Source organism: Rhinatrema bivittatum, chromosome 16 (genome assembly GCF_901001135.1).
Source record: "Rhinatrema bivittatum chromosome 16, aRhiBiv1.1, whole genome shotgun sequence".
Taxonomy (NCBI): domain Eukaryota; kingdom Metazoa; phylum Chordata; class Amphibia; order Gymnophiona; family Rhinatrematidae; genus Rhinatrema; species Rhinatrema bivittatum.
In genome coordinates, this window is record NC_042630.1 from 4158455 (window position 1) to 4182564 (window position 24110).

General features: G+C 43.7%; 1 protein-coding gene and 1 pseudogene across 1 annotated transcript; one reads left to right on the top strand and one right to left on the bottom strand.

Moving 5' to 3' along the window:
• Window positions 1-3527: 3527 nt before the first annotated feature.
• Window positions 3528-4462, top strand: LOC115078435 (annotated as a pseudogene).
• A 6369-nt stretch (window positions 4463-10831) lies between these two features.
• Window positions 10832-11746, bottom strand: LOC115078436 (olfactory receptor 5V1-like). Its single transcript, XM_029581349.1, has one exon. It carries the CDS (start codon window positions 11744-11746, stop codon window positions 10832-10834), a length of 915 nt encoding a protein of 304 aa, XP_029437209.1.
• Between the last annotated feature and the right edge of the window lie 12364 nt (window positions 11747-24110).

Genomic DNA, 24110 nt, shown 5'->3' on the forward strand with positions numbered 1-24110 from the left:
AGGAGTCTGGACTGATTCGGGTACGTACAGGGAAAAGAAAACTGGTTCTTACCCATGGGGTGAACGGTGATGACCCAAAGGGAAAAGGGGAATTGGATTCAGAGACAACCAATGAGAGCCCCGACTTCTATGATTTGGGGAACAAATAAACATGGGGGTAGCTTGCTGATGCGGCTTTTACCACCCTTAATCACTAAGCCTGATACTTTTGATGCAGCTCCAACATTGCTCTCTACTTTTAGGGCAAGGGTTAAGGAAAATTGGATTCCAACAGCTTCCGAGGGCCCTGATCTTTCTGGTCTGGGAAGCTGATAAGCACGGGGGTAACCTGCACAGGGCAGCAGATCTGCCAGATACTGGCATAAGCATAAGCTTCCCGGGCAGACCGATGGATCATTTGCTCCTTTTCTGCTGTCATCTCTATGTTTCTGTGCTGATTGTTTTAGGGGTTTGCTGTCCCTAAAATGTTTCTTTGCATAATTTAGACTCTCTGTTCCTGTAGAGTACAGGACATCACATGTTCAAACCAAACCCACTCAGTGGAGCTCACTTACACTTTCTTTGCTGTGCCCTCTGCACTGGTGCATTTTCTGCCTCAGGGCTCCTTTCCCAGAGGGATCTGCAGTGGGTATTAATACTTCTACCTGCTGAGGATCCCCTGATTAGAGCTGCTGCAGTCCATTGGTTGTCCTGAAGGTAAGGATGCAAGCAAACTTCTATAACTTTTGATAGCACAGTCATCATATATAAAGGGAACTGTCTCATCTAGAGCACTGTGGACAAACAAAGAATAATGCAAGACACAGGGGTTATACACAGAGAGTGGTAAAAAGGTGGCGGTAGCAGGTCCCCTCCCTAAAGAGCTTGCAGTGTCATGGACAACAGCAGTAAATGGGAGTCACATATGGAGGGGGATGCAGTTCTGAGGGCGGCAGTGTGTAATGGTTATTGAGACGAGGGAGCAGAGCTCAGTATCTGGTAAAGGACATCTGTGGAGAAGTCAGTAATAAAGAGGCAGGATTTGGATGTGAAGAGAAAGGAGCCTGGCTAGAGAGAGGTGATCCAGCGGCACAAGAGCAGAGAGGGAGATGGCAGAGAGGAAAGACTCAGGAATCAGAGGAGGCAGACGGGAATGAAGTCTGTGATGTGTGCAGGGCAGGGGGTGGGGAGTGGGGGAACAAGATAAACAGCAGTGAATAAGGGTGAGATTAGGGAGGGGCAGTGGAGCAGAAGGCTAAGAAGGACATTTGGGATGTTTGATTGTAACAGAAAAGAGGAACAGAGACTCTGAGCAGGAGCTCAGGCTGATCATGGTGGGGAGAGGGAGGATAAGGACAGCCTGGGGGAGGGACTGATGAGAGCAGGAATAAACTGATAGGGATGAGGATGAGGAGGCAGAAGTACAAGGACTGCTTTATGTGTGCTGGTAAAGCTCTATTGATAGCCGTAACGTCAGCATTTCCAATCCCAGTCTGCCCCAGCACTCTGAGTCCCAGCCTAGCCTGGAGGCTGCAGGCTGAAGGAATTCAATGAAAAGAATCCAGGGACGCATTTCTGGGCAGAGTTTGTATTGAAACATTTAGGTTGTTTTAGGATTTTTCTCATCTCGTACCTGGTAGTCTATAGCACACAGTACATAAACCACCTCAGTCAGCAATGTCCCCACAGACAACGCCCTTTCTACTGCTGCAATCTCTCATCTAAAAGCTGAAAAACTAAACTTCATGGAAGTGATCCCACCAAGCTCCATTTCCACCTTCCTTCCTTGCTCATCAGCCCCTCACTGCTTAAATTCTGGGTAACCGAATGAAGACCTTTGATGCTCCCCATTTTCTCCTTTGCCATACTGCAATGTCCATCGTGTTCCCCTAGGCTTTGTCCTCTACACTTTCAGCTGTATCTGCCCTTCACAGCATCTTGCAAAGAATGTACTAATTGGTTATCCAAATGTCCATCTTTTCAAGAGGTTTTAATTTGGTGAGCTGTTCTCATTATTCATATGCTTAACTAATTGAGAACATTTATTTATTTAGTTATTTAGTTGCACTTATTTGTATACTGCCCCTCCAGGCAAAGCAGATCAGGGTGGTTTACAATAAAACATCCATAATACATCAATAGGAAAATAAAGCATAAAAGCATACAACATGAGTACTCTAGGTGTAGTATCAAATGCTGTCCTGAAGAGCTAAGCCTTCATGGATTTTTGAACAGTTTAAGTCTTTCATTACTCTTAAAGGCTCAGCATGGAGTTCCATAATCTTGGGACAATGATGGGAAATGGCTCTGCCTCTTACTTCACCTCGATGGGTGCGATGAATGGAGGGGCCTTCGAGTAACCTTTTATCAGCAGATCTCAGGATTCTTGGGGCACCTTCATATGAAGCGATGCACCTGGCCAAACTCTACCTGGATGTATCAGTGTTTTGTGTATTAAAGTCAACATTTTGAATTGGACATGGTATTGGATAGGAAGCCAAGGTAGGGAAGAAAGAATGGGGGTAACATAGTCATATTTTCTTTTCCCAGTTAATACCCATGCAGCAGCGTTCTGTAACATCTGCAAAGGTCTTGGGCTACTCACTGGGAGTCCCAAGAAGAGGGAATTGCATTAGTCAATATTGGAGAATATCAATGTGTGTAGTACAGTTCTAAAATCATTCACGTTTAATAGAGGTTATAGGAGTTTGATTATCCAGAGCTTATTGTAGCCTGCTACAATGATGACTGATTGTATGTAAGGTTGCATGGACAGTTTGCTATCCAGGAGGACACCGAGATAGCAAGCAGAATAGTGATAGGAATATCATGAGAGCCTACTATGAAACAGAGCAGATGTTCTGAAGGGGTTTTCTGAGTGATGTAGACTATTTCTGTTCTGCCAATATTTAATGTAAGCTTATTGTGGAATAACCAGCACTTTACAATATTTAATTATGTTTCTAGAAATTTAAGGGTATGTGTAAGTGAATTTTCAATTGGGATAAAAAGTTGGACATTGTCCACATATATTCTGTGATTGATATTTAGGCCTGCTAGTAGATTGCAAAGTGGAATTAAATAAATATCAAACAGTGTTGTAGACAGGGCAGGTTCTTGAGAAACACCAGTTTTAATGGAGCCTCCAGTTTTAATGGAGCCTCAATCCAAATTGGATGTGATCTATTAATAAAAAATGAGTTTAACCAACTGAGTATGTGACCAGCAATGCCAATTTCTTGTGCTTTTTTTTTTTTGTAAGAATGGGTTGGTCTGTTGTACTGATGGCTGAAGAACTATCCAACCAACACCACAAAGAGATAACTATGTCCACTATCTAACCCATGCCAGAAAATATTGCATACAGATAAGTAAGGTCTCAGTGCTTCTGTGTTTTCTAAACCCAAATTGATCTGGGTACAGGAAATTCACCTATATATTATTCTGTAGGTGTCAGGGAGTAAAAGAACTTCATAGATTCACTCCTTTTGTGCTCAGAATGAACTGGAGTTCCAGTAATGACTCTTAATTCTCAATTCCAGAATCCCATGGAAGAGGAAAATCTCACCACAGTGACAGAATTCATCATTCTGGGCTTTCCTGAGTATCCAGACCTGCAAATTCCCCTTTTCCTTCTGTTCTTACTGATTTACCTGATCGTCCTGATGGGGAACCTCACTATTATAGCCCTGACGTGCCTGGACCCTCGCCTGCACACCCCCATGTACTTTTTCCTTTGTAACTTGTCCTTCCTCGATATCTCCTCCACCTCACTCACTCTCCCCAGACTGCTGGACATCTTCATAAGGAAGAAGCAACATATTTCTGCAGTTGGGTGTTTTACACAGATGTATCTATTCTGGCCCTGGCATCTGTAGAATTTTTCCTTCTTGCAGCCATGGCTTATGACCGCTATGTGGCGATCTGTCACCCCCTGCGCTATGCTGTTATTATAAATCAGAGACTCTGTGTACTAATGGCTGCAGGGACCTGGATCTTTGGGTTTCTAGATCCAGTGATACATACTGTCCTTATATCACATTTCTCTTATTGTAGATCAAATGAGATTAACCATTTCTTCTGTGATCCCTTAGCTATGCTGACACTGTCTTGCAGCAGGACACAAACTTTTGAAAGTATGAGCTATATTTTGGGTTCTTTTGTTCCATTTCCTTGTTTTATCACAACCCTGACATCTTATGTCTACATCATCTCCGCCATCTTAAGGATAAGCTCCACCGAGGGGAGACGCAAAGCCTTCTCCACCTGCTCCTCCCACCTCACGGTCGTTATTCTCTTCTATGGGACTCTGATCTGTTTGTATATGAGACCAAAATCCATGCAGTCACTGGATCAGAACAAGCTCTTTGCTCTGCTGTATAATGTTTTCATTCCCATGTTTAACCCCATGATTTACAGCCTGAAAAACAGAGAGGTGAAAGGAGCCCTAAGAAAGGTTTTTAATAGAAAACTGGATTGCTAAGGATCAAAGGAATATGTTCTGTGTTTATGAATGTAGAAAGTCTTGGATGGCAATGAGATAAAGTGGACCAGGTTTTAATTCATTGCCCAAGCATTAAATCTCTGTTTTATTAAGCCACATGGAAATGAGAATCTTCATCCACCAGTGAGCCACATCATATTCTTTATTTCAATGATATGGGGAAGCTGAGATTTTGAGATACTTTCCCGTCACCATGGATGCCACAGAGAGGTCAGTGGGTTCCATGGTGAAGGGAAAGTGACCATCAGGATTCCGTAGGATTCAAGCTTGTTCTAGTCTCCTTCAATGTCTTCATTAGTGAGGCTCATCGAATTTCCCATTACAAATTATGGTGTATAATTTATTCATTGAAACTTCAATTTGTGGCTTGGTCCTTTGGCTCAGTGGCATTCCTGTGCCATGTGGATATTTCCTAATTTGTTCTTCAAGTATGCTGTTCTGCTGCCTGGATGGGTTTCGGCTGGGGTTACTATTAGAGGCAGCATTTCCAGCTCCCTGGGGGAAGGAGTCAGGTCACTGTTTGCCACCTGGTGTTGGCTTCAAGGAAGTCCATGATTCAGGGTTCTGGATGGAGTGCTGCTGCATGGCTTCCAGGTCAAGCTGACACTGCAGTGACCAATCTAGCTATGTATGGGAATATAATATTGTTTATGTCTGCACTTGTAGCTTAGTTTATTTCAGTATTTTTTTACTGTTCCATCGACCTTCTATCCTGGTAAGATATTGTCTTTAGCATCTCTGTAACGTGTTCTCTCACCTAAGCAGTGCATGGAGAGTAGTAATAGACAAGCAGTCTCAGAGTCACTAATCGCCTGTTCATCTGCCTAGCATCTTACTTTGCATCAGGCGCTATGCTAATTTTTAGTCTTTCATTTTATGTGGTGATGCATTTAATTTTTGCATAGGTTTCAGCTTGTCCCCTGCCTCACATTTCTGTGAGGTTGGTGTGGCTGTGATCAATTAACAGAGTTAATGGATTGGACTGGACACCACTGGAGAGTATTTACCCAACTGTGTTTCATGTGCATCTACGAGGCAGACTTGCACCACCCGAGACTCAACATTTTTGCATAGGACTTGTCCTGGACATTGTGGGGTGAATTGTCAAAGACATTCATCTGGGTGGGAACAAATTTACTGTGATACTGATAACAGGGCTTAGCTTAAACTCACCCTCCTTTCTCTGCTTACAAACACACGCCGGCTTCCTCAGTGCTCTCACTTATAACTGGATTATATAGAAGAGTTGCTGGAGGTGGGTTTAGGTCAAGGGAGGAACACAGCACATGGAATTGGCATTTTCAAATGTTTGCATGCAATTTTGCACCACCTTCTCCTCTGCTGCCCCAACAGTGATAATTAAGCAGTCATTCTTAGCGATCATACTTTGCAACTGAAAATGGGGAAAGGGAAATGATAGCCATGCTTTCTTTCTTAAAATTGTTGCCAGCACCATGTTCCTGCATACATTTTAAAAGCAGGTGATTCAAAATCACCTCCCTAATTCCTCACATTCATCACTGGCTATGACTCTGCATCTGCAGTTGGAACTTCTCAACCTTTTTGCAATTACACTGATGCATACACTACACTATTGTTTGTTAAATATCTATCTCAAAATAAAGCAAGCACCAGGGAAACAGCCAGCCTGGTGTGGAAGTCAAGAGCTGCACTGTCCATCTACCAGAGGTCCAGTTCCTTAAAGTTTCTTGGATGGAAGCGACATGTCACAGTGGTGGAGCGCCAACTAGCTGTGTCATTCAGTGGGCTGCAGGAGTGCCAGCAGGAGGACGTTCACATCCCTCCTGCTAGTGGGGTCAACATATGGAGCAATTGTCTTAAGGGGGATTTTAACTACTGAGAGGAGTTTTGGGGGCAACATGGGAAAGGTCTGGGTTGGGCTGCCATGAGAGATTAAGTGACTTTTATTGAAGGGTTCTAACCTGCAAGTGAAGTTTGGGAAGGTTGAAATCCACCTGCCTAACTAGCTTTTCATGTTAGGTCACTTTATGTGGGATTTTGAGAGACAGATATTCAAAATCCATTTAGACGGCTAAATGAAAAATTATCCATCTAAACGGCTTAGCTATGATATTTGCTGACTTATCCAGCTAAATTCTAGCCAGATAAAGAGTTATCCCTACTACTGTTTTCATCCTATAGCCTCAATTCTTTGGTGTGAACATGCTAAATATTAGCGCATAGACAGTTAAATGGCTTTTAGCATTGAAGTACATGCAATAAGTTTTATTAACATGGAGCACAGGATCTATTATTGAACAGTATAGAAGTCTTCATATGCTGCAACATATTCTATATTTCTGTTTCTATCACACATGGAGTCCTTTGCTGGAATGTGTCGTCTGCTTAATTTCTCTAGTGTAATACCTTTGTGTATTGAATTAGCCTCATTATCTGTGCCAGGCTTTAAACAGAAGAAAGTCTGAATAATTCTTCTTAGATTTTATTGATAACAATAAAATTATTACTTTGTTGAATAATGCTATTTCTGTCTTCTCTGAATATTTATTTATTTATTTTTAATTTTTATATACCGATGTTCCTGTAAAGAATACATATCGCACCGGTTTACAAGGAACTGAACAGTCGCCTCCAGAGTGGAAATACATTAAAACAGTCGCCTCAAGGCAGAATACATTAACACAAGTATACAGGAAAACTATTAAAGAGAATAGAATAGTAACATAGTAATGGTGGCAGAAAAAGACCAAAATGGTCCATCCAGTTTGCCCAGCAAGCTTCCCAAGGTAGTAATTGCTGCTCCATGCAGGTTACCCCCATGTTTCTCTTAAGGGTAGTAACTGCCGCTCCGTGCAGGTTACCCCCATGTTTCTCTTAAGGGTAGTAACTGCCGCTCCGTGCAGGTTACCCCCATGTTTCTCTTAAGGGTAGTAACTGCCTCTCTGTGCAGGTTACCCCCATGTTTCTGTTAAGGGTAGTAACTGCCGCTCTGTGCAGGTTACCCCATGTTTCTGTTAAGGGTAGTAACTGCTACTCTGTGCAGGTTACCCCATGTTTCTCTTAACGGTAGTAACTGCTGCTCTGTGCAGGTTACCCCATGTTTCTGTTAAGGGTAGTAACTGCTGCTCCGTGCAGGTTACCCCCATGTTTCTCTTATAGGTAGTAACTGCTGCTCTGTGCAGGTTACCCCATGTTTCTCTTAAGGATAGTAACTGCTGCTCCATGCAGGTTACCCCCATGTTTCTGTTAAGGGTAGTAACTGCCACTCCGTGCAGATTACCCCATGTTTCTGTTAAGGGTAGTAACTGCTGCTCCGTGCAGGTTACCCCCATGTTTCTCTTAAAGGTAGTAACTGTTGCTCTGTGCAGGTTACCCCATGTTTCTCTTAAGGATAGTAACTGCTGCTCCATGCAGGTTACCCCCATGTTTCTGTTAAGGGTAGTAACTGCTGCTCCGTGCAGTTTACCCCCATGTTTCTGTTAAGGGTAGTAACTGCCGCTCCATGCAGGTTACCCCCATGTTTCTGTTAAGGGTAGTAACTGCCGCTCCGTGCAGGTTACCCCCATGTTTCTGTTACGGGTAGTAACTGCCGCTCCGTGCAGGTTACCCCCATGTTTCTGTTAAGGGTAGTAACTGCCGCTCCGAGCTGGTTTAGCTTTTTTATTTATTCCCATCCTCTAGCCTTTTAGGGATCCACAGTGTTTATCTCATGCCCCTTTGAAATCCTTCACAGTTTTAGTCTTCACCACTTCCTCCGGAAGGGCGTTCCAGGCATCCACCACCCTCTCCGTGAAGAAATATTTCCTGACATAGAAAGTGTAGATTATATATTTATTTAGATGAATGAATGAATGAATGAATAAATAAATAAATATATAGCCTTCCAATACAATGAGGTGATAAAGTAAGTACAACATATTTCTAAAAGGTCCTCCATCGGGATAAAAGTATTATTGAATATCTCCATATACTTACAAAAGCAATCATGTTTTCAGGTTTTTCCAGAACTTTAATAATTGGTATCTTTCTTGATATCTATTTGGATGTCAAGGTCTGGCCATTTGACCCCCGCAGAAGCAGCGCAGGGCCGCACAGAAGGACTGTAGGTGGTCTTCTGCCTATCCAGCCCCCTCCTTCAAAGGTTGAGCCCTTCTGAACAGCATCGCGGCTGCTGCTGGCACAGGCTGGGAGCTGGATACAGAGAGGGGGCTGGGGCTGGAACTGGTACAGACTGGGGGCTGGAGGCAAGGCTGGAACTAAGGGCAGAGACAAGGGCAAGGCCTGGGAGAGCATACAATGAACTACACTATTTACACTTTCGAACAATAGAAGGACTAGGGGGCACTCCATGAAGTTAGCAAGTAGCACATTTAAGACTAATCGGAGAAAATTCTTATTCACTCAACGCACAATAAAGCTCTGGAATTTGTTGCCAGAGGATGTGGTTACTGCAGTTAGTGTAGTTGGGTACAAAAAAGGTTTGGATAAGTTCTTGGAGGAGAAGTCCATTAATGGCTATTAATCAATTATACTTAGGGAATAGCCACTGCTATTAATTGCATCAGTAGCATGGGATCTTCTTAGTGTTTGGGTAATTGCCAGGTTCTTATGGCCTGGATTGGCCTCTGTTGAAAACAGGATACTGGGCTTGATGGACCCTTGGTCTGACCCAGTATGGCAAGTTCTTATGTTCTTAACAGAAAACAAGAAAGACTAAATAGGACTGGCTAGGCGAATCTAGATGATCTGAAGGCCACAAAGTAGGACAGGGAAACCCAAGAGTGCACTAAGCATGTAAGGTAGGTGAGAAAAGCCTGAGAATCTATCTGCCTGGAAGAACCATAGCAAGGCAGTAGGCCTTTAAGGCTGCATAATAAGGCCAGGAGTCCTGGAAGGGCCCAGAACATGGCAGGTAGACATAGAATGCCGCAAGGCAAGGCAAGAGGCAGGGGAGGCCACAAGGCAAGGCAGAATAGCAAGACAAGGATGGCCATATCAAGGAACCAGGGTGACTCGATGCAGAAGCACTGAGCGACTGGATATGATGGGTTAAGTAGGACAGGGCTGAGGCATCAGGTGATCAGTGAGGAGGTAACTTGCACAACAGGAAGTGGGGATCATTGGGGATCCCTGGTAAAGGGGAGGCTGCACAACAGGTGGAACCATAACATGGAAGGACCATTCCACATTGATGGAGCAAGGCGTTGAAGCTGCCTAATTGTACACCTTTGATAAAAGACATTATAATAAAGCAAGTTTTAATGAATGAACCAAAGACTCAAGATCTTTCTTGCCAAGTAAACAACGTAGTTGACGAAGAAATAGTACAAAGAAAAAAAATGTCCAAACTTCATTTGAGATTTCTTCATTCACAGGGATCAAGTTTAGTGTCAGGTTTTACAATAATCAAGTCTTTCAGATTAATCCACTAATATAGGACAATTCTGTAAGGGGTGAGTAGCCTTGCTGATCCACAAAGTTTCTGTGTTTGAAGGGTTAGGATTCAATCCATGTTCTTTTAAACCAGAGCCAGTTGCAGCTAGAGGTCAAGCCCCTCCTTCTGGTCATCCAATGAAAACCCAAAATAGGACTGGAGTGGCCTTGGTGATAAGAACCCAAAAGATCCATGATTTAAATAAGGGGAACTCCCTATTGGTGAGTGTCCCTCTGTCTTAAAAGGGTCTTGGTTATTTGCAGACAATGCCTGGTCTGTGAACAATCCCTCTACAGAATAATCTTCCAACCTCCCTCCCCAAATCCTCATGAAACTGCGAGGGACAGGAAGAAGCTCCTTTACTGCAGTCCTGCGTTCTATTCATAGATGAAGGTTGCCATAGTTGTAATGTTTTCACAGCATTACCTGTGATGAATATTGTCATCCTCTGACATTACATCTCAGACTCCAGGCTCTTCTGAACATCAGTAATAAAAAGGTGCCACGTACTAGAGCAGGGCTAGGCAACTCTGATCCTGGAGTGCCACAAACAGGTCGGGGTTTCAGGATACCCACAACTAATATGTATACAATGGCAGAAGAGCATGCAAATATACCTCATGCATATTCATTCTGGATATCCTGAAAACCAGTGCTCCAGAACTGGAGGTAGCTCTCCCTATCCTAGATGGTACAATGGGTTATTTAGATTCCTGTCAGCCCTTTCTCTTGGTATTTCACTTGTGCCCCCCTGGGCATCATAGACACAGGACTACAGAATATAATACATCAGGCAAAACACTAGTCTGCATTGAAATTATCCTTAAAATTGAGCAATATTTAATAAGCAGGGGCTGTATGGGAGCTGTGTCACTTTTTACCCATGCAGTCAAACACAGATAAATGTTCTGAAACATAGAAAAATGCATTTCCTATAAAAACAGTTTTCTTATGGAAACTTTAACCTCTTTATTTTTCAGGCTGTAAATAACAGGGTTGAACATGGGAATTAAAACACTATACAACAGAGAAAAGAGCTTGTTTAGATCCAGTGACTGCATGGACGTTGGTCTCATATACAAACACATTATGGTCCCATAGAAGAGAATAACGACCGTGAGGTGGGAGGAGCAGGTGGAGAAGGCTTTGCGTCTTCCCTCTGCGGATCGGATCCTCAGGATGGCAGAGATGATGTAGATGTAAGATATAAGAGTTGCAGTAAAGCAGGGCAGTCCTAGAAATACCCCTACAATGTATGTAATGTGATCAATGGTGGAGGTGCTAGTGCAGGAGAGTTTCAGCAGTGCTGAGATATCACAGAAGAAATGGTTAATCTCATTGGATCCACAAAAAGAGAAACGTGATACCAGGACAGTGTGTGTCACAGTTTCTAGAAACCCTGACATCCAGGCCCCGATGGCCATCAGCATGCAGATTCTCTGATTCATAATTACAGTGTAACGCAGGGGGTGACATATTGCCACATAGCGGTCATAAGCCATAACAGAAATTATAATAAATTCTACGCATGCAAAACCCAGAAAAAAATACATCTGTACAAGACACCCCTTTAGGGAAATATTTTGATTCTTTCTTAACAAGATATCCAACAGTTTTGGAAGAGTGACTGATGTGTAAGAAATATCAATGAAAGACAAGTTACAGAGGAAAAAGTACATGGGGGTGTGCAGGCGAGGGTCCAGGCACGTCAGGGCTATAATAGTGAGGTTCCCCATCAGGATGAGCAGGTAACTCAGTAAGAACAGAAGGAAAAGGGGGATTTGCAGCTTTGAAAACTGAGGGAACCCCAAAATCATGAATTCTGTCACTGTGGTGAGGTTTTCCATTTTCATTGGATTCTGGAAATAAAGGGAAGACATCATTAGAAATCCAGCTATTTCCATGCAGGGGGTGAAGCTCTGAAAACTGCTGCTCCCAGAGACGTTCACAGTATCTTTAGTATTTGCGAAGGAGGCATCAATGCATCAGACTTCAATGTAATAAGGTGTATTTTAGGAGTGTGCAGTTTTTTAAAAATCTGTACAGTAACATTTTTTAAACTCTCAGTGCAGTAAAGTAAAAGTGTGTTAATGCATAGGGAGTAGAAAAAAGCATGCTAACCACAAAATGCACTTAAACAAAGGCATAAAACATGTATAAATCATTTTTGTATACATAAGTCAGGCAAAAAGCATATTTTAATGCATAAAATATGATTTATGTGCACAACTAATATTTTCTATGCAAAAAAAAAAATCATGTGTATAAATCACATTTTATTTGAAGATTTGCATACGTAAACCACGATTTCTGCTCAGCACTGGGGATTCCTTCAGGTTCCCCTCCAGAACTCTGACCCTGCAGCAGGTCCTTAGGCACAATCTGCAGCTCCAGAAATCAGCTTCTTCTTTGTATGGCTGCACCTCAGCTCCTGCTCCTGCACATCTGGAGGGCATGCAGGCTCAGATCCACAATAACTCCTGGTGGGAGGGGAGGAGGACTTGTACCTTATCCTCTCCTGCTGCTGCTCGGACCTGTGAGTAAGAAGGGAGAGCGGTAAGGATGCAGCTGTCGGTGCTGTCCCGAACCTGAGACTAAAAGTCATTTGCAGGAAAGAAACAAGGGGAGAACTGATACAAAACATAACCGAGGCAGAGAGGGATAAAAACGGGCAATATGATGAGATGCAAGGAAAAGCAAAATACAGCAGAAAGGAGAAGTAAGAAGGAACAAGTGGTAGCCAAAAAGGAAAATAATCTAAAATGACAAGAAAGTGAGTCTGGTGCCGACCTGTCCTACCGCTCCCTGGCACAATTTTGGGTCCATGAGGAGGGGGTAGGAAGGGAAGCAGATGAATACCATTCAGCCTGGTGGAAGGAAGGGGAAGAAAGTCAGATCCAATGGTTCAGAAACAGATCGGGAGCCTGGAGCAGTGCCGATATGTTGTGTGCACCGAAAACAGAGTTGCACACGTAAAACATCTGTGATGCACTCACAACCTGATTTCCAAATTAAGAATTCACAGGTTTGGAAGTGTAAGCTGGGTTAGAGATTGAAATGAGCTAACGTTAGTCCACCTCTGACCAGGCATTAAATCTCCAGCATTAAGACATCAGACGTAAAACCTGTGCATCTCTCTGCAAGGGGGAATGGGGTAACAGCTATGCATTTCATTTGCATAGGATTTCCATGCCAGAGTGCTAAGCAATAGGCACATTTTCATGTGCAATTTTTGTGAAAAAAATCCTTGAAAAGACTAAGGAAAGAAAATATGTGTGCACAACCGCAGGACAAACTGTGCACAGCCCAGTAAACATTAGCACATCAGCCCCTACATTTGGATGATTGTGTGCACAACCGCAGGACAAACTGTGCACAGCCCAGTAAACATTAGCACATCAGCCCCTACATTTGGATGATTGTGTGCACAACCGCAGGGCAAACTGTGCACAGCCCAGTAAACATTAGCACATCAGCCCCTACATTTGGTTGATTGTGTGCACAACCGCAGGGCAAACTGTACAAAGCCCAGTAAACATTAGCACATCAGCCCCTACATTTGGATGATTGTGTGCACAATCGCAGGACAAACTGTACAAAGCCCAGTAAACATTAGCACATCAGCCCCTACATTTGGTTGATTGTGTGCACAACCGCAGGGCAAACTGTGCACAGCCCAGTAAACATTAACACATCAGCCCCTACATTTGGATGATTGTGTGCACAATCGCAGGACAAACTGTGCACAGCCCAGTAAACATTAACACATCAGCCCCTACATTTGGATGATTGTGTGCACAATCGCAGGACAAACTGTGCACAGCCCAGTAAACATTAGCACATCAGCCCCTACATTTGGATGATTGTGTGCACAATCGCAGGACAAACTGTACAAAGCCCAGTAAACATTAACACATCAGCCCCTACATTTGGGTGATTGTGAGTAGATGGATTACATTAGAAGCCCTCCCTCAATTACAGAAATTCAATAGAGGTCACTTCTTTCTTAAGGGTTTTGCCACAGTCTCTGAACAGTGACAGCCTTCAAGGTATCTGCATCTGACGAAGTGAACTCTGTCCTTGAAAGCTCCTGCCTCAATAAAGTGATTAGTATGTAAGGTGCCTCCTGCCTCCAGGTTGTACATTGTCAGGCCAGGTCCTTGTCTCTCCCTCTCTTAATCTGTCTCCACCTCCATATCCTGCCTTAAGCCCCACTTATCTCCCGAGAACCTTTCCCATGTTGACCCTTCTGCCTTCCAATATCACAGACAGCCCAGTGATCCTGCACTGCACTCCCCTTCCTATGTGATTCCCCTGTCAGGGCTGTCTCCCACCCTTGCACTGCACTCCCCTTCCTATGTAATTCCCCTGTCAGGGCTGTCTCCCACCCTTGCACCGCACTCCCCTTCCTATGTAATTCCCCTGTCAGGGCTGTCTCCCACCCTTGCACCGCACTCCCCTTCCTATGTAATTCCCCTGTCAGGGCTGTCTCCCACCCCTGCACTGCACTCCCCTTCCTATGTAATTCCCCTGTCAGGGCTGTCTCCCACCCCTGCACTACACTCCCCTTCCTATGTGATTCCCCTGTCAGGGCTGTCTCCCACCCCTGCACTGCACTCCCCTTCCTATGTGATTCCCCTGTCAGGGCTGTCTCCCACCCTTGCACCGCACTCCCCTTCCTATGTAATTCCCCTGTCAGGGCTGTCTCCCACCCCTGCACTGCAGTTCTCTTCCTATGTAATTCCCCTGTCAGTGCTGTCTCCCACCCCTGCACTGCACTCCCCTTCCTATGTGATTCCCCTGTCAGGGCTGTCTCCCACCCCTGCACTGCACTCCCCTTCCTATGTAATTCCCCTGTCAGGGCTGTCTCCCACCCCTGCACTGCACTCCCCTTCCTATGTAATTCCCCTGTCAGGGCTGTCTCCCACTCCTGCACTGCACTCCCCTTCCTATGTGATTCCCCTGTCAGGGCTGTCTCCCACCCCTGCACTGCACTCCCCTTCCTATGTGATTCCCCTGTCAGGGCTGTCTCCCACCCTTGCACCGCACTCCCCTTCCTATGTAATTCCCCTGTCAGGGCTGTCTCCCACCCCTGCACTGCAGTTCTCTTCCTATGTAATTCCCCTGTCAGTGCTGTCTCCCACCCCTGCACTGCACTCCCCTTCCTATGTGATTCCCCTGTCAGGGCTGTCTCCCACCCCTGCACTGCACTCCCCTTCCTATGTAATTCCCCTGTCAGGGCTGTCTCCCACCCCTGCACTGCACTCCCCTTCCTATGTGATTCCCCTGTCAGGGCTGTCTCCCACCCTTGCACCGCACTCCCCTTCCTATGTAATTCCCCTGTCAGGGCTGTCTCCCACCCCTGCACTGCACTCCCCTTCCTATGTAATTCCCCTGTCAGGGCTGTCTCCCACCCCTGCACTGCACTCCCCTTCCTATGTAATTCCCCTGTCAGGGCTGTCTCCCACCCCTGCACTGCACTCCCCTTCCTATGTGATTCCCCTGTCAGGGCTGTCTCCCACCCCTGCACTGCACTCCCCTTCCTATGTGATTCCCCTGTCAGGGCTGTCTCCCACCCCTGCACTGCACTCCCCTTCCTATGTGATCCCTGTCAGGGCTGTCTCCCACCCTGCACTGCACTCCCCTTCTATGTGATTCCACCTGTCAGGGATGTCTCCCCACCCCTTGCACCGCACTCCCCTTCCTATGTAATTCCCCTGTCAGGGCTGTCTCCCACCCCTGCACTGCCACTACCCTTCCTATGTAATTCCCCTGTCAAGGGCTGTCTCCCACCCTGCACTGCACTTCCCCTTTCCTATGTTAATTCCCCCTGTCAGGGCTGTCTCCCAACCCTGCACTGCACTCCCCTTCCTATGTAATTCCCCCTGTCAGGGCTGTCTCCCACCCCTGCACTGCACTCCCCTTCCTATGTAATTCCCCTGTCAGGGCTGTCTCCCACCCCTGCACTGCACTCCCCTTCCTATGTAATTCCCCCTGTCAGGGCTGTCTCCCACCCCTGCACTGCACTCCCCTTCCTATGTACTCCCCCCTGTCAGGGCTGTCTCCACCCATGCACTGCAGTTCTCTTCCTATGTAATTCCCCTGTCAGTGCTGTCTCCCACCCCTGCACTGCACTCCCCTTCCTATGTAATTCCCCTGTCAGGGCTGTCTCCCACCCCTGCACTGCACTCCCCTTCCTATGTGATTCCCCTGTCAGGGCTGTCTCCCACCCCTGCACTGCACTCCCCTTCCTATGTAATTCCCCTGTCAGGGCTGTCTCCCACCCCTGCACTGCACTCCCCTTCCTATGTGATTCCCCTGTCAGGGCTGTCTCCCACCCTTGCACTGCACTCCCCTTCCTATGTAATTCCCCTGTCAGGGCTGTCTCCCACCCCTGCACTGCACTCCCCTTCCTATGTAATTCCCCTGTCAGTGCTGTCTCCCACCCCTGCACTGCACTCCCCTTCCTATGTAATTCCCCTGTCAGGGCTGTCTCCCACCCCTGCACTGCACTCCCCTTCCTATGTGATTCCCCTGTCAGGGCTGTCTCCCATTTCACTATCAGCTCTTTGGGAGCAGGTCCAAACCTGCAGCCTTCATCTACACCTCCTTGGCTACGCTTTGAAGGACTTTTGTACCTGTGTTTTGTGTCCTTTCTATGTGCAGCTCTGATGCTTCTGACGGGGCTTCACGTGTCATGAAGGCACTGGGAATAGAGAATACAAAAATGATCCTCTCTGTAATAATCATGTTAAAGAAAAAAATGGAAAATACATTGTACTGCATTGAAAGTAACATTGTTACTTTCAATGTTCCTTGTAATAAGCCCAGGTCGGACCGCCCCAACCAGGGTAACTTATTGTTTATTGTAAACCGGATTGATTTGTATTGTATACAGGAATTCCGGTATATAAAAATTAAAAATAAATAAATAAATAAATGGGACTGATTGATTTTTCATAATTTCTAAACTGCCTGATTAGTGGATTCAAGGCAGTATACAGAATAAAACCATTCACAGTAATTAAAATCTGATTTATTAAAAGCATGAAAACAATACTAAAACAAACTAACCTGCTCTATATTCTCTTAATACAGATGATGACATATGACAGCACTGTGTTGTGATGCAATTAAGAATCTACTGGAAAGCCAGGTTAAACAGGTGTTTTTTAGTGGTTCCCTGAAACTCTTTGTGCAGGATCTGGTTCTGTAAGACTCAGGGAGAGTTGCAAAGGATGGAACCAGCAACAGAAAACGCCCACTCTCTGGGGACAGCTAAACGGGCTGGTTACAATGGAGGAACCATTTTATAAGGCACTGGTCCATAATTGTTGAGTGTTTTTGAGAAGTTTATGAATAATCAAGGCAATATTATATTGAACCTGCCAAGAAATTGACAGCCAATGTAAGGCATACAAAACTGGCATGATGTGCTGTCTTTTATTTAAAGCTGTTAAGATGCAGGCAGCAGAAGAGAGACGAATGCTACAATAAGAATAAAGAACTTCCAAGTTCTTTATTCCCTGTTGATTGTAACTTTGACTTATTCTTATCTATTGTTATCTATGGTTTTATTGAATTTGTTACTCCAGTTATTCCCTTGTTAAATGTAAACCGATCCGATATGGTTATTTACTATGAAGGTCGGTATAAAAAACTGTTAAATAAATAAATAAATAAATAAATAAATAAGGAAAACTGCTGAATATAAAACCTGAAGTATGCGTTTAACATTAGTTGTGACAAGTAAGGGACTGAAATGCCTGAGATGTTGGATTTGAAAAAGGCTGCTTCAGTTATTGCACTGACTGTGCATGCATGGAAAGAGCAGAGTCTCAGTCTAGGGTAACAGGGAAGTTCTGTGGTGAACAATTAATGTCAGTAAATGCAACATCCCAAACCAAGACCAAGCTAGATCTCAGCCCCTACTCTCCTCTTCTCCTGTGCATTATTGGCCTTCTCTTAAGTGGAAGAGATCTTAATGTAGTCATTGAATCCTGTGTAAATACAATAAATCAGGTTTTGGGAGAAAAAGCAAAGGCAAGAAAGCTTTTATTCAACTTCTCAGGAGCAAAGAATCAAAGCAAAAGGGACTACACAACATTGCACCTGCATTTCCAGTATAAAGATATCCACCCAACCAAAAAATGAACTTGGATAATACTGGATTCCTCATCAACCCCAGAAACTCCTCTACCCCAGAGCCCTTACCTCCAGGATCACTGCTGAAACAGGGACAGCACCGTCTCCCATCAGGTAATCCTCAGCTCTCAGACGTTTTTATACTCTCTGCAGGTCCCTGTGGGAAAGGATCCCTGAGGCTGAAAATATCAAATGAAAGCGTGCATGCAGAGAACCAAGTATCTCCGCTTTCCTTGCAGTATGGTTTAACCAACTGAACAATGCATGGATCCTAATTATTCACAACAAAGCATGTACATCAAAACATTAGAATCTATAAAAAAAATAGTAAATTTAAAACTGCCAGCAAGAGCGTGCAAAATGATAGAGATATTCTTTCTGATTGGTGGATTTCACTCTTAGTTCTTCCCCACTTACTGTATTTTCACCCCAAGCATATATTATTATTTTGATGGGGCAGAGTGGCCTAGGGATCAGTGAAGGCTCTGATGGAAGATTTTATAAGAAGAGTCTTAGCCTCAAATAATGAAGATTGCGGGAGATAATTCCTCAGATGCCACCATCACCATACACACTGCAGACAGTGTGAACAGATGGAGTAGGCCATCTAATTTAGTAAAGCTCCACCAAGCCAGATATCAAGGGGGAGATGGTGTACAGGAATGGGATTCAGGGCTCCGGCTGCTAAGCTCTGCTTTCCTTTCAATGCTTTGTTTGTTCAGAGAGATGCCCCCAACAATTTCCATTCCACTGCTTGTAAAAATGATATTGTTCTCATTTCAGACCTGAACATCTCTTACATCAAGTAATTTAAAAGTTTCATTTCATGTCTCTCCATCTTGCTTCTTTAAAACCAAATCATTCAATATTATAGACTTCAATGGTATCTCCCTCCTAACCACATCATTCCCCTCCATAGACTTCAATGGTATCTCCCTCCTAACCACATCATTCCCCTCCATAGACTTCAATGGTATCTCCCTCCTAACCACATCATTCCCCTCCATAGACTTCAATGGTATCACCCTCCTAACCACATCATTCTCCTCCATAGATTTCAATGGTATCTCCCTCCTAACCACATCATTCAACTCCTTAGACTTCAATAGCATCACTCTCCTAATCACATCGTTCAACTCCATAGGCTTCAATGGTATCTCCCTCCTAACTACATCATTTACCTCCAAAGACTTCAATGGTATTTTCCTCCTAACCACATCATTCCCCTCCATAGATTTCAATGGTATCTCCCTCCTAACTACATCATTTACCTCCAAAGACTTCAATGGTATTTTCCTCCTAACCACATCATTCCCCTCCATAGATTTCAATGGTATCTCCCTCCTAACCACATCATTCAACTCCTTAGACTTCAATAGCATCACTCTCCTAATCACATCATTCAACTCCATAGGCTTCAATGGTATCTCCCTCCTAACCACATCATTCCCCTCCATAGGCTTCAATGATATCACTTTCCTAACTTTCTCATTGATTCCATAGCCTTTCTGGTGCGTATATTACATCATGATTAAGAGGGGCAGCCGTAGTTGCTCAGCAGCAGTACATGTTCCAGAGATGGGTATCTTCAAAGTGGGGAAATTAATATTTTCTGGTAGTGAGGATAAGGAAAAAGCTAAGGTAACTCAGGAAGATTTAAACAATGAATGGAAAAAATATTAATTCTTCCAAATTACCTGATTCCACTGCTAATAAGTGGATTATGAAAAGGAAAATATAGATAATATGTAGGAGTCTATATGGGAAAGTCTGAAGTCCAAAAATTAAGATTTGAAAATGAGACTGTATCTCACTAAAAGAAGATATAGACATAACAATAATATAAATATAATAATAAAAAGAGATATTAATGATAATATAAAATAATAATATGAAGATACTGACATACTATAGACAGTCATAATAATTAAAAAATAAGAGGATTTACAGTTAGACAACTACCAACAAGGACTGAACTGCATAGTCTGGGTAAACAAATAAGAGTGGAAGTAGCTTGCTTGTTGCGGCGGTTACTACCCCTAACCAATTAAGCCTGATACATCACTTTGAATACATATACAGTGTAGCTCACTGCTTCAACAAAGGGGGATGAAGAAAATAGGATTTACATTCAGTCAACAACCAATAAGGACTAAATTCCACAGGCTGGGTAAACAAATAAGTGTGAGAGTAGCTTGCTTGTTGCGGTGGTTACTACCCCTAACCAATTAAGCCTGATACATCACTTTGAATACATATACAGCACAGCTCACTGATTCAATGGCAGGGGGATTAAGAAAAGATGATTTACATTCAGTCAACAACCAACAAGGACTAAATTCCACAGGCTGGGTAAACAAATAAACGTGGGAGTAGCTTGCTTATTGCGGCAGTTACTACCCCTAACCAATTAAGCTAGATATTTCACTTAGATGCAGCTCCAGCACTGCTCTCTACTTCAATGGAGGGGGTGGAAGGAAATTAGAACCAAAAAATTACCAATAAGTAGTCAGAGTAACAGATAAGAATGAGAAAAATAAGTGTGAAAGCTTGCTGGGCAGACTGGATGGGCCATTTGGTCTTCTTCTGCCGTCATTTCTATGTTTCTATTTTTCTATATATCAGAGACATAGTGAAAAAGGATAATGGGACATGGTGAGATCAGGTTACAAAATATACTGAAATGACAGAGCAGATGGAAGCAGTGGTAGCATGGCACTATATGTTAATGATTCCATAGAGTCATATAGGATTCCAGTTCTGCAGGATGCTAGCTGTGCTCTGGAATCTTTGTGGCTAGAAATCCCATGTGTGATGGGGAGGAATATTGGTAAAAGCCAGAAAGCTGCTCGGCTGCATAGGGAGAGGACTGGTCAGCAGAAAAAGGGAGGTGATATTACTCCTGTATAAGACCCTGGTGAGACCTCACTTTGAATACTGAGTACAATTCTGGAGACCCCACCTCCAAAAGAATATAGGCAGGATGAAGGTGGTTTAGAGGGTGTTTACTAAATGGTCTATGTATGGTCTTTATTCTAAAGCATATTGAGACAGACTTAAAGATCTAAACAAGTACACCTTAGGAGAAAAGCAAAATGATGGATACATTCAAACATCGAAAGGTTTCCATGCATAGTAGGTGAGCCTCTTTCAATAGAAAGGAGGCTCTAGAGTGAATGGTTATGAGATAAGGGTGAAAGGGGGCAGACTCAGGAGTAACCTTAGGAAATCTCTCTTTACAGAGAGGGAGGTGGATGCATGGAACGGCCCCCAGTGCAGGTGCTGGAGACAAGGACAGGATCTGAATTCAGGAAAGCATGGGAGAGAATGGTAGGGATCGTAGAGCTGAGGGGGGCAGATTAGATAGGTTGGATGGTCTTTTTCTGCCAGAATTTCTCTGTTATCTGGAAAAGCCTGGCCATGCCACAGACCAGACCTAAAGTTATCCAGGTACATGTGTCCGGACTCATTTAAATCTGCCCAGATCTATTCAAAACGGAGCCTGGTAATTTAAACTTCACAGCCGACAATCAGGACCCTCAGACACCCATCCCTTAAAGTACTTTAAAATATGTTTGGCCTAGAGCCCACCCTCCTCAAATTAAAAAAAAGATGCAGGCCGTAGCGGTCTGACACCCCCCGCACGTGAGATTGGGGTGAGATGGGTTGGCGCATTGTGCCTGCTGGCCTGTGAGATTTTTTTCTTTTTAAGTTACCTGCCTATACTCTGAATATACTGGGTAGGTTCAAAGTTATCCGGATAACTTTAGCCAAGTACTCAGTGGGAGACTTCTCGCACAGATTAGTCATTTAAATGTATCTGGGTAACTTAGCTGTCTGCTTGCTGGCTTACAGATCAGAGAGAGACCTCAATGTGTTCAACGTTGTCTCAGCATTACACGAGACGAAATTTGTCTTCCTCAGAAAATCCCTATCATTAATAATTACTTACTAGCACTTAGGGACCTTCACTTCCAGTTTTTATTTTATTTTTTTCCCTATAATCAGCAAAAAAATGTGAGAAAATCACTAGGAAAAAGATGCCTGAAAAGTAAGGTCCCTACGAATGGTGGATACAAGGTCATTTATTTATTTATTTGAAAGCTTTCTTATACCGGTATTCGTGGGTGCATCATATTGGCTCACAGATAACTTGAAACATTGTACAAGGAGTCATACGAGGGGGAGATCTGAATTCCTGCCAGCCTGTTTCCTGGCTCAGCCGCACGCACCCCTGGTCATCACAGCAATAAGACCGTGGAAAATGAGGCACCAGGCAGAGGCATGACTCCGAGTCCACCCTTGATAATCAGACATATTTAATAGTCAGGGGCTCTACTGGAGCTGTTCCAAGTTTATCCCTGTACCAGTTCACTGATACACAGAGAAATGTTCTTTTGATAAACAGGAAATTTTATCTTCTATGCAAAGGTTTCTTAGGGCTCCTTTTACCTCTCTGTTTCTTAGACTGTAAATGAGGGGATTAAACATGGGAATTAAAATCTTGTACAGGAGAGCAAAAACCTTGTTTTGATCCAGTGACTGCATGGACGCTGGTCTCACACACAAACGTGATCACAAGTCCTAGATGGTAGGGCCCTCCGCTGATGGAATGTGCATTTTATCTCAACAATTACTTTTAGCATCTCATTTCATACCATAGTCATGTTTCCCTTGCTGTAGAACATCTGTACAGATACTAAGCAGACATTTACCATCACTCTCTGGAGTTTGTTCTTTTCATTTTCTATTTTTCCTCAACTTGTTTCTAATTGTATCTACTATGCTTTTTCAATCTTATATACCTTGAATAAAATTTAGAGAGTCTTGAAAGCAGTCTCCACAGGGGCTGTACTTGCTAAATAATAAATCCAACTCAAATTCAAAGACTGGAGATGTAGTTGATCAAGTTGAGAATTATAGTCAATTACATTTAGAGAAGAATAATACATCTCAGGAGAGAAGAAATACCACAATATTTATTAATCTGATCTATGCAAGTCAGAAAAGGACTTGTAGATCCAGAGAGTAAAGTAAAGAATATACCACTGATCACATAAGTTAATGAGTCAGTTAAAGTAAATAAATAGGTAGAAAAGACCATAGAAATCTATTAAAGTAATGTCAAGGTTATAAAAGTGATACCATTGAATTCTATGGAGGTGAATGATGTGGTTAGGAGGGAGATACCATTGAAGTCTATGGAGGTGGATGATGTGGTTAGAAGGGTGATACCATTGAAGTCTATGGATGTGAATGTGGTTAGGAGGGTGATACCATTGAAGTCTATGGAGGGGAATGATGTGGTTAGCAGGGAGATACCACTGAAGTCTATGGAGGTGAATGATGTGGTTAGGACTAAGATACCACTGATGTCTATGGAGGTGAATGATGTGGTTAAGAGGGTGATACCACTGAAGTCTATGGAGGTGAATGATGTGGTTAGGACTAAGATACCACTGAAGTCTATGGAGGTGAATGCTGTGATTAGGAGAGTGATACCATTGAAGTCTATGGATGTGAATGTGGTTAGGAGGGTGATGCCATTGAAGTCTATGGAGGGGAATGATGTGGTTAGCAGGGAGATACCACTGAAGTCTATGGAGGTGAATGATGTGGTTAGGACTAAGATACCACTGAAGTCTATGGAGGTGAATGCTGTGATTAGGAGAGTGATACCATTGAAGTCTATGGAGGTGGATGATGTGGTTAGAAGGATGATACCATTGAAGTCTATGGATGTGAATGTGGTTAGGAGGGTGATACCATTGAAGTCTATGGAGGTGAATGATGTGGTTAGGACTAAGATACCACTGAAGTCTATGGAGGTGAATGCTGTGATTAGGAGAGTGATACCATTGAAGTCTATGGAGGTGGATGATGTGGTTAGAAGGATGATACCATTGAAGTCTATGGATGTGAATGTGGTTAGCAGGGAGATACCACTGAGGTCTATGGAGGTGAATGATGTGGTTAGGACTAAGATACCACTGATGTCTATGGAGGTGAATGATGTGGTTAAGAGAGTGATACCATTGAAGCCTATGGAGGTGAATGATGTGGCTA

Excerpts from the sequence above, each read along its gene's own strand:
- LOC115078436 (XM_029581349.1), bottom strand. The coding sequence starts at position 11,746 with ATGGAAAACCTCACCACAGTGACAGAATTCATGATTTTGGGGTTCCCT.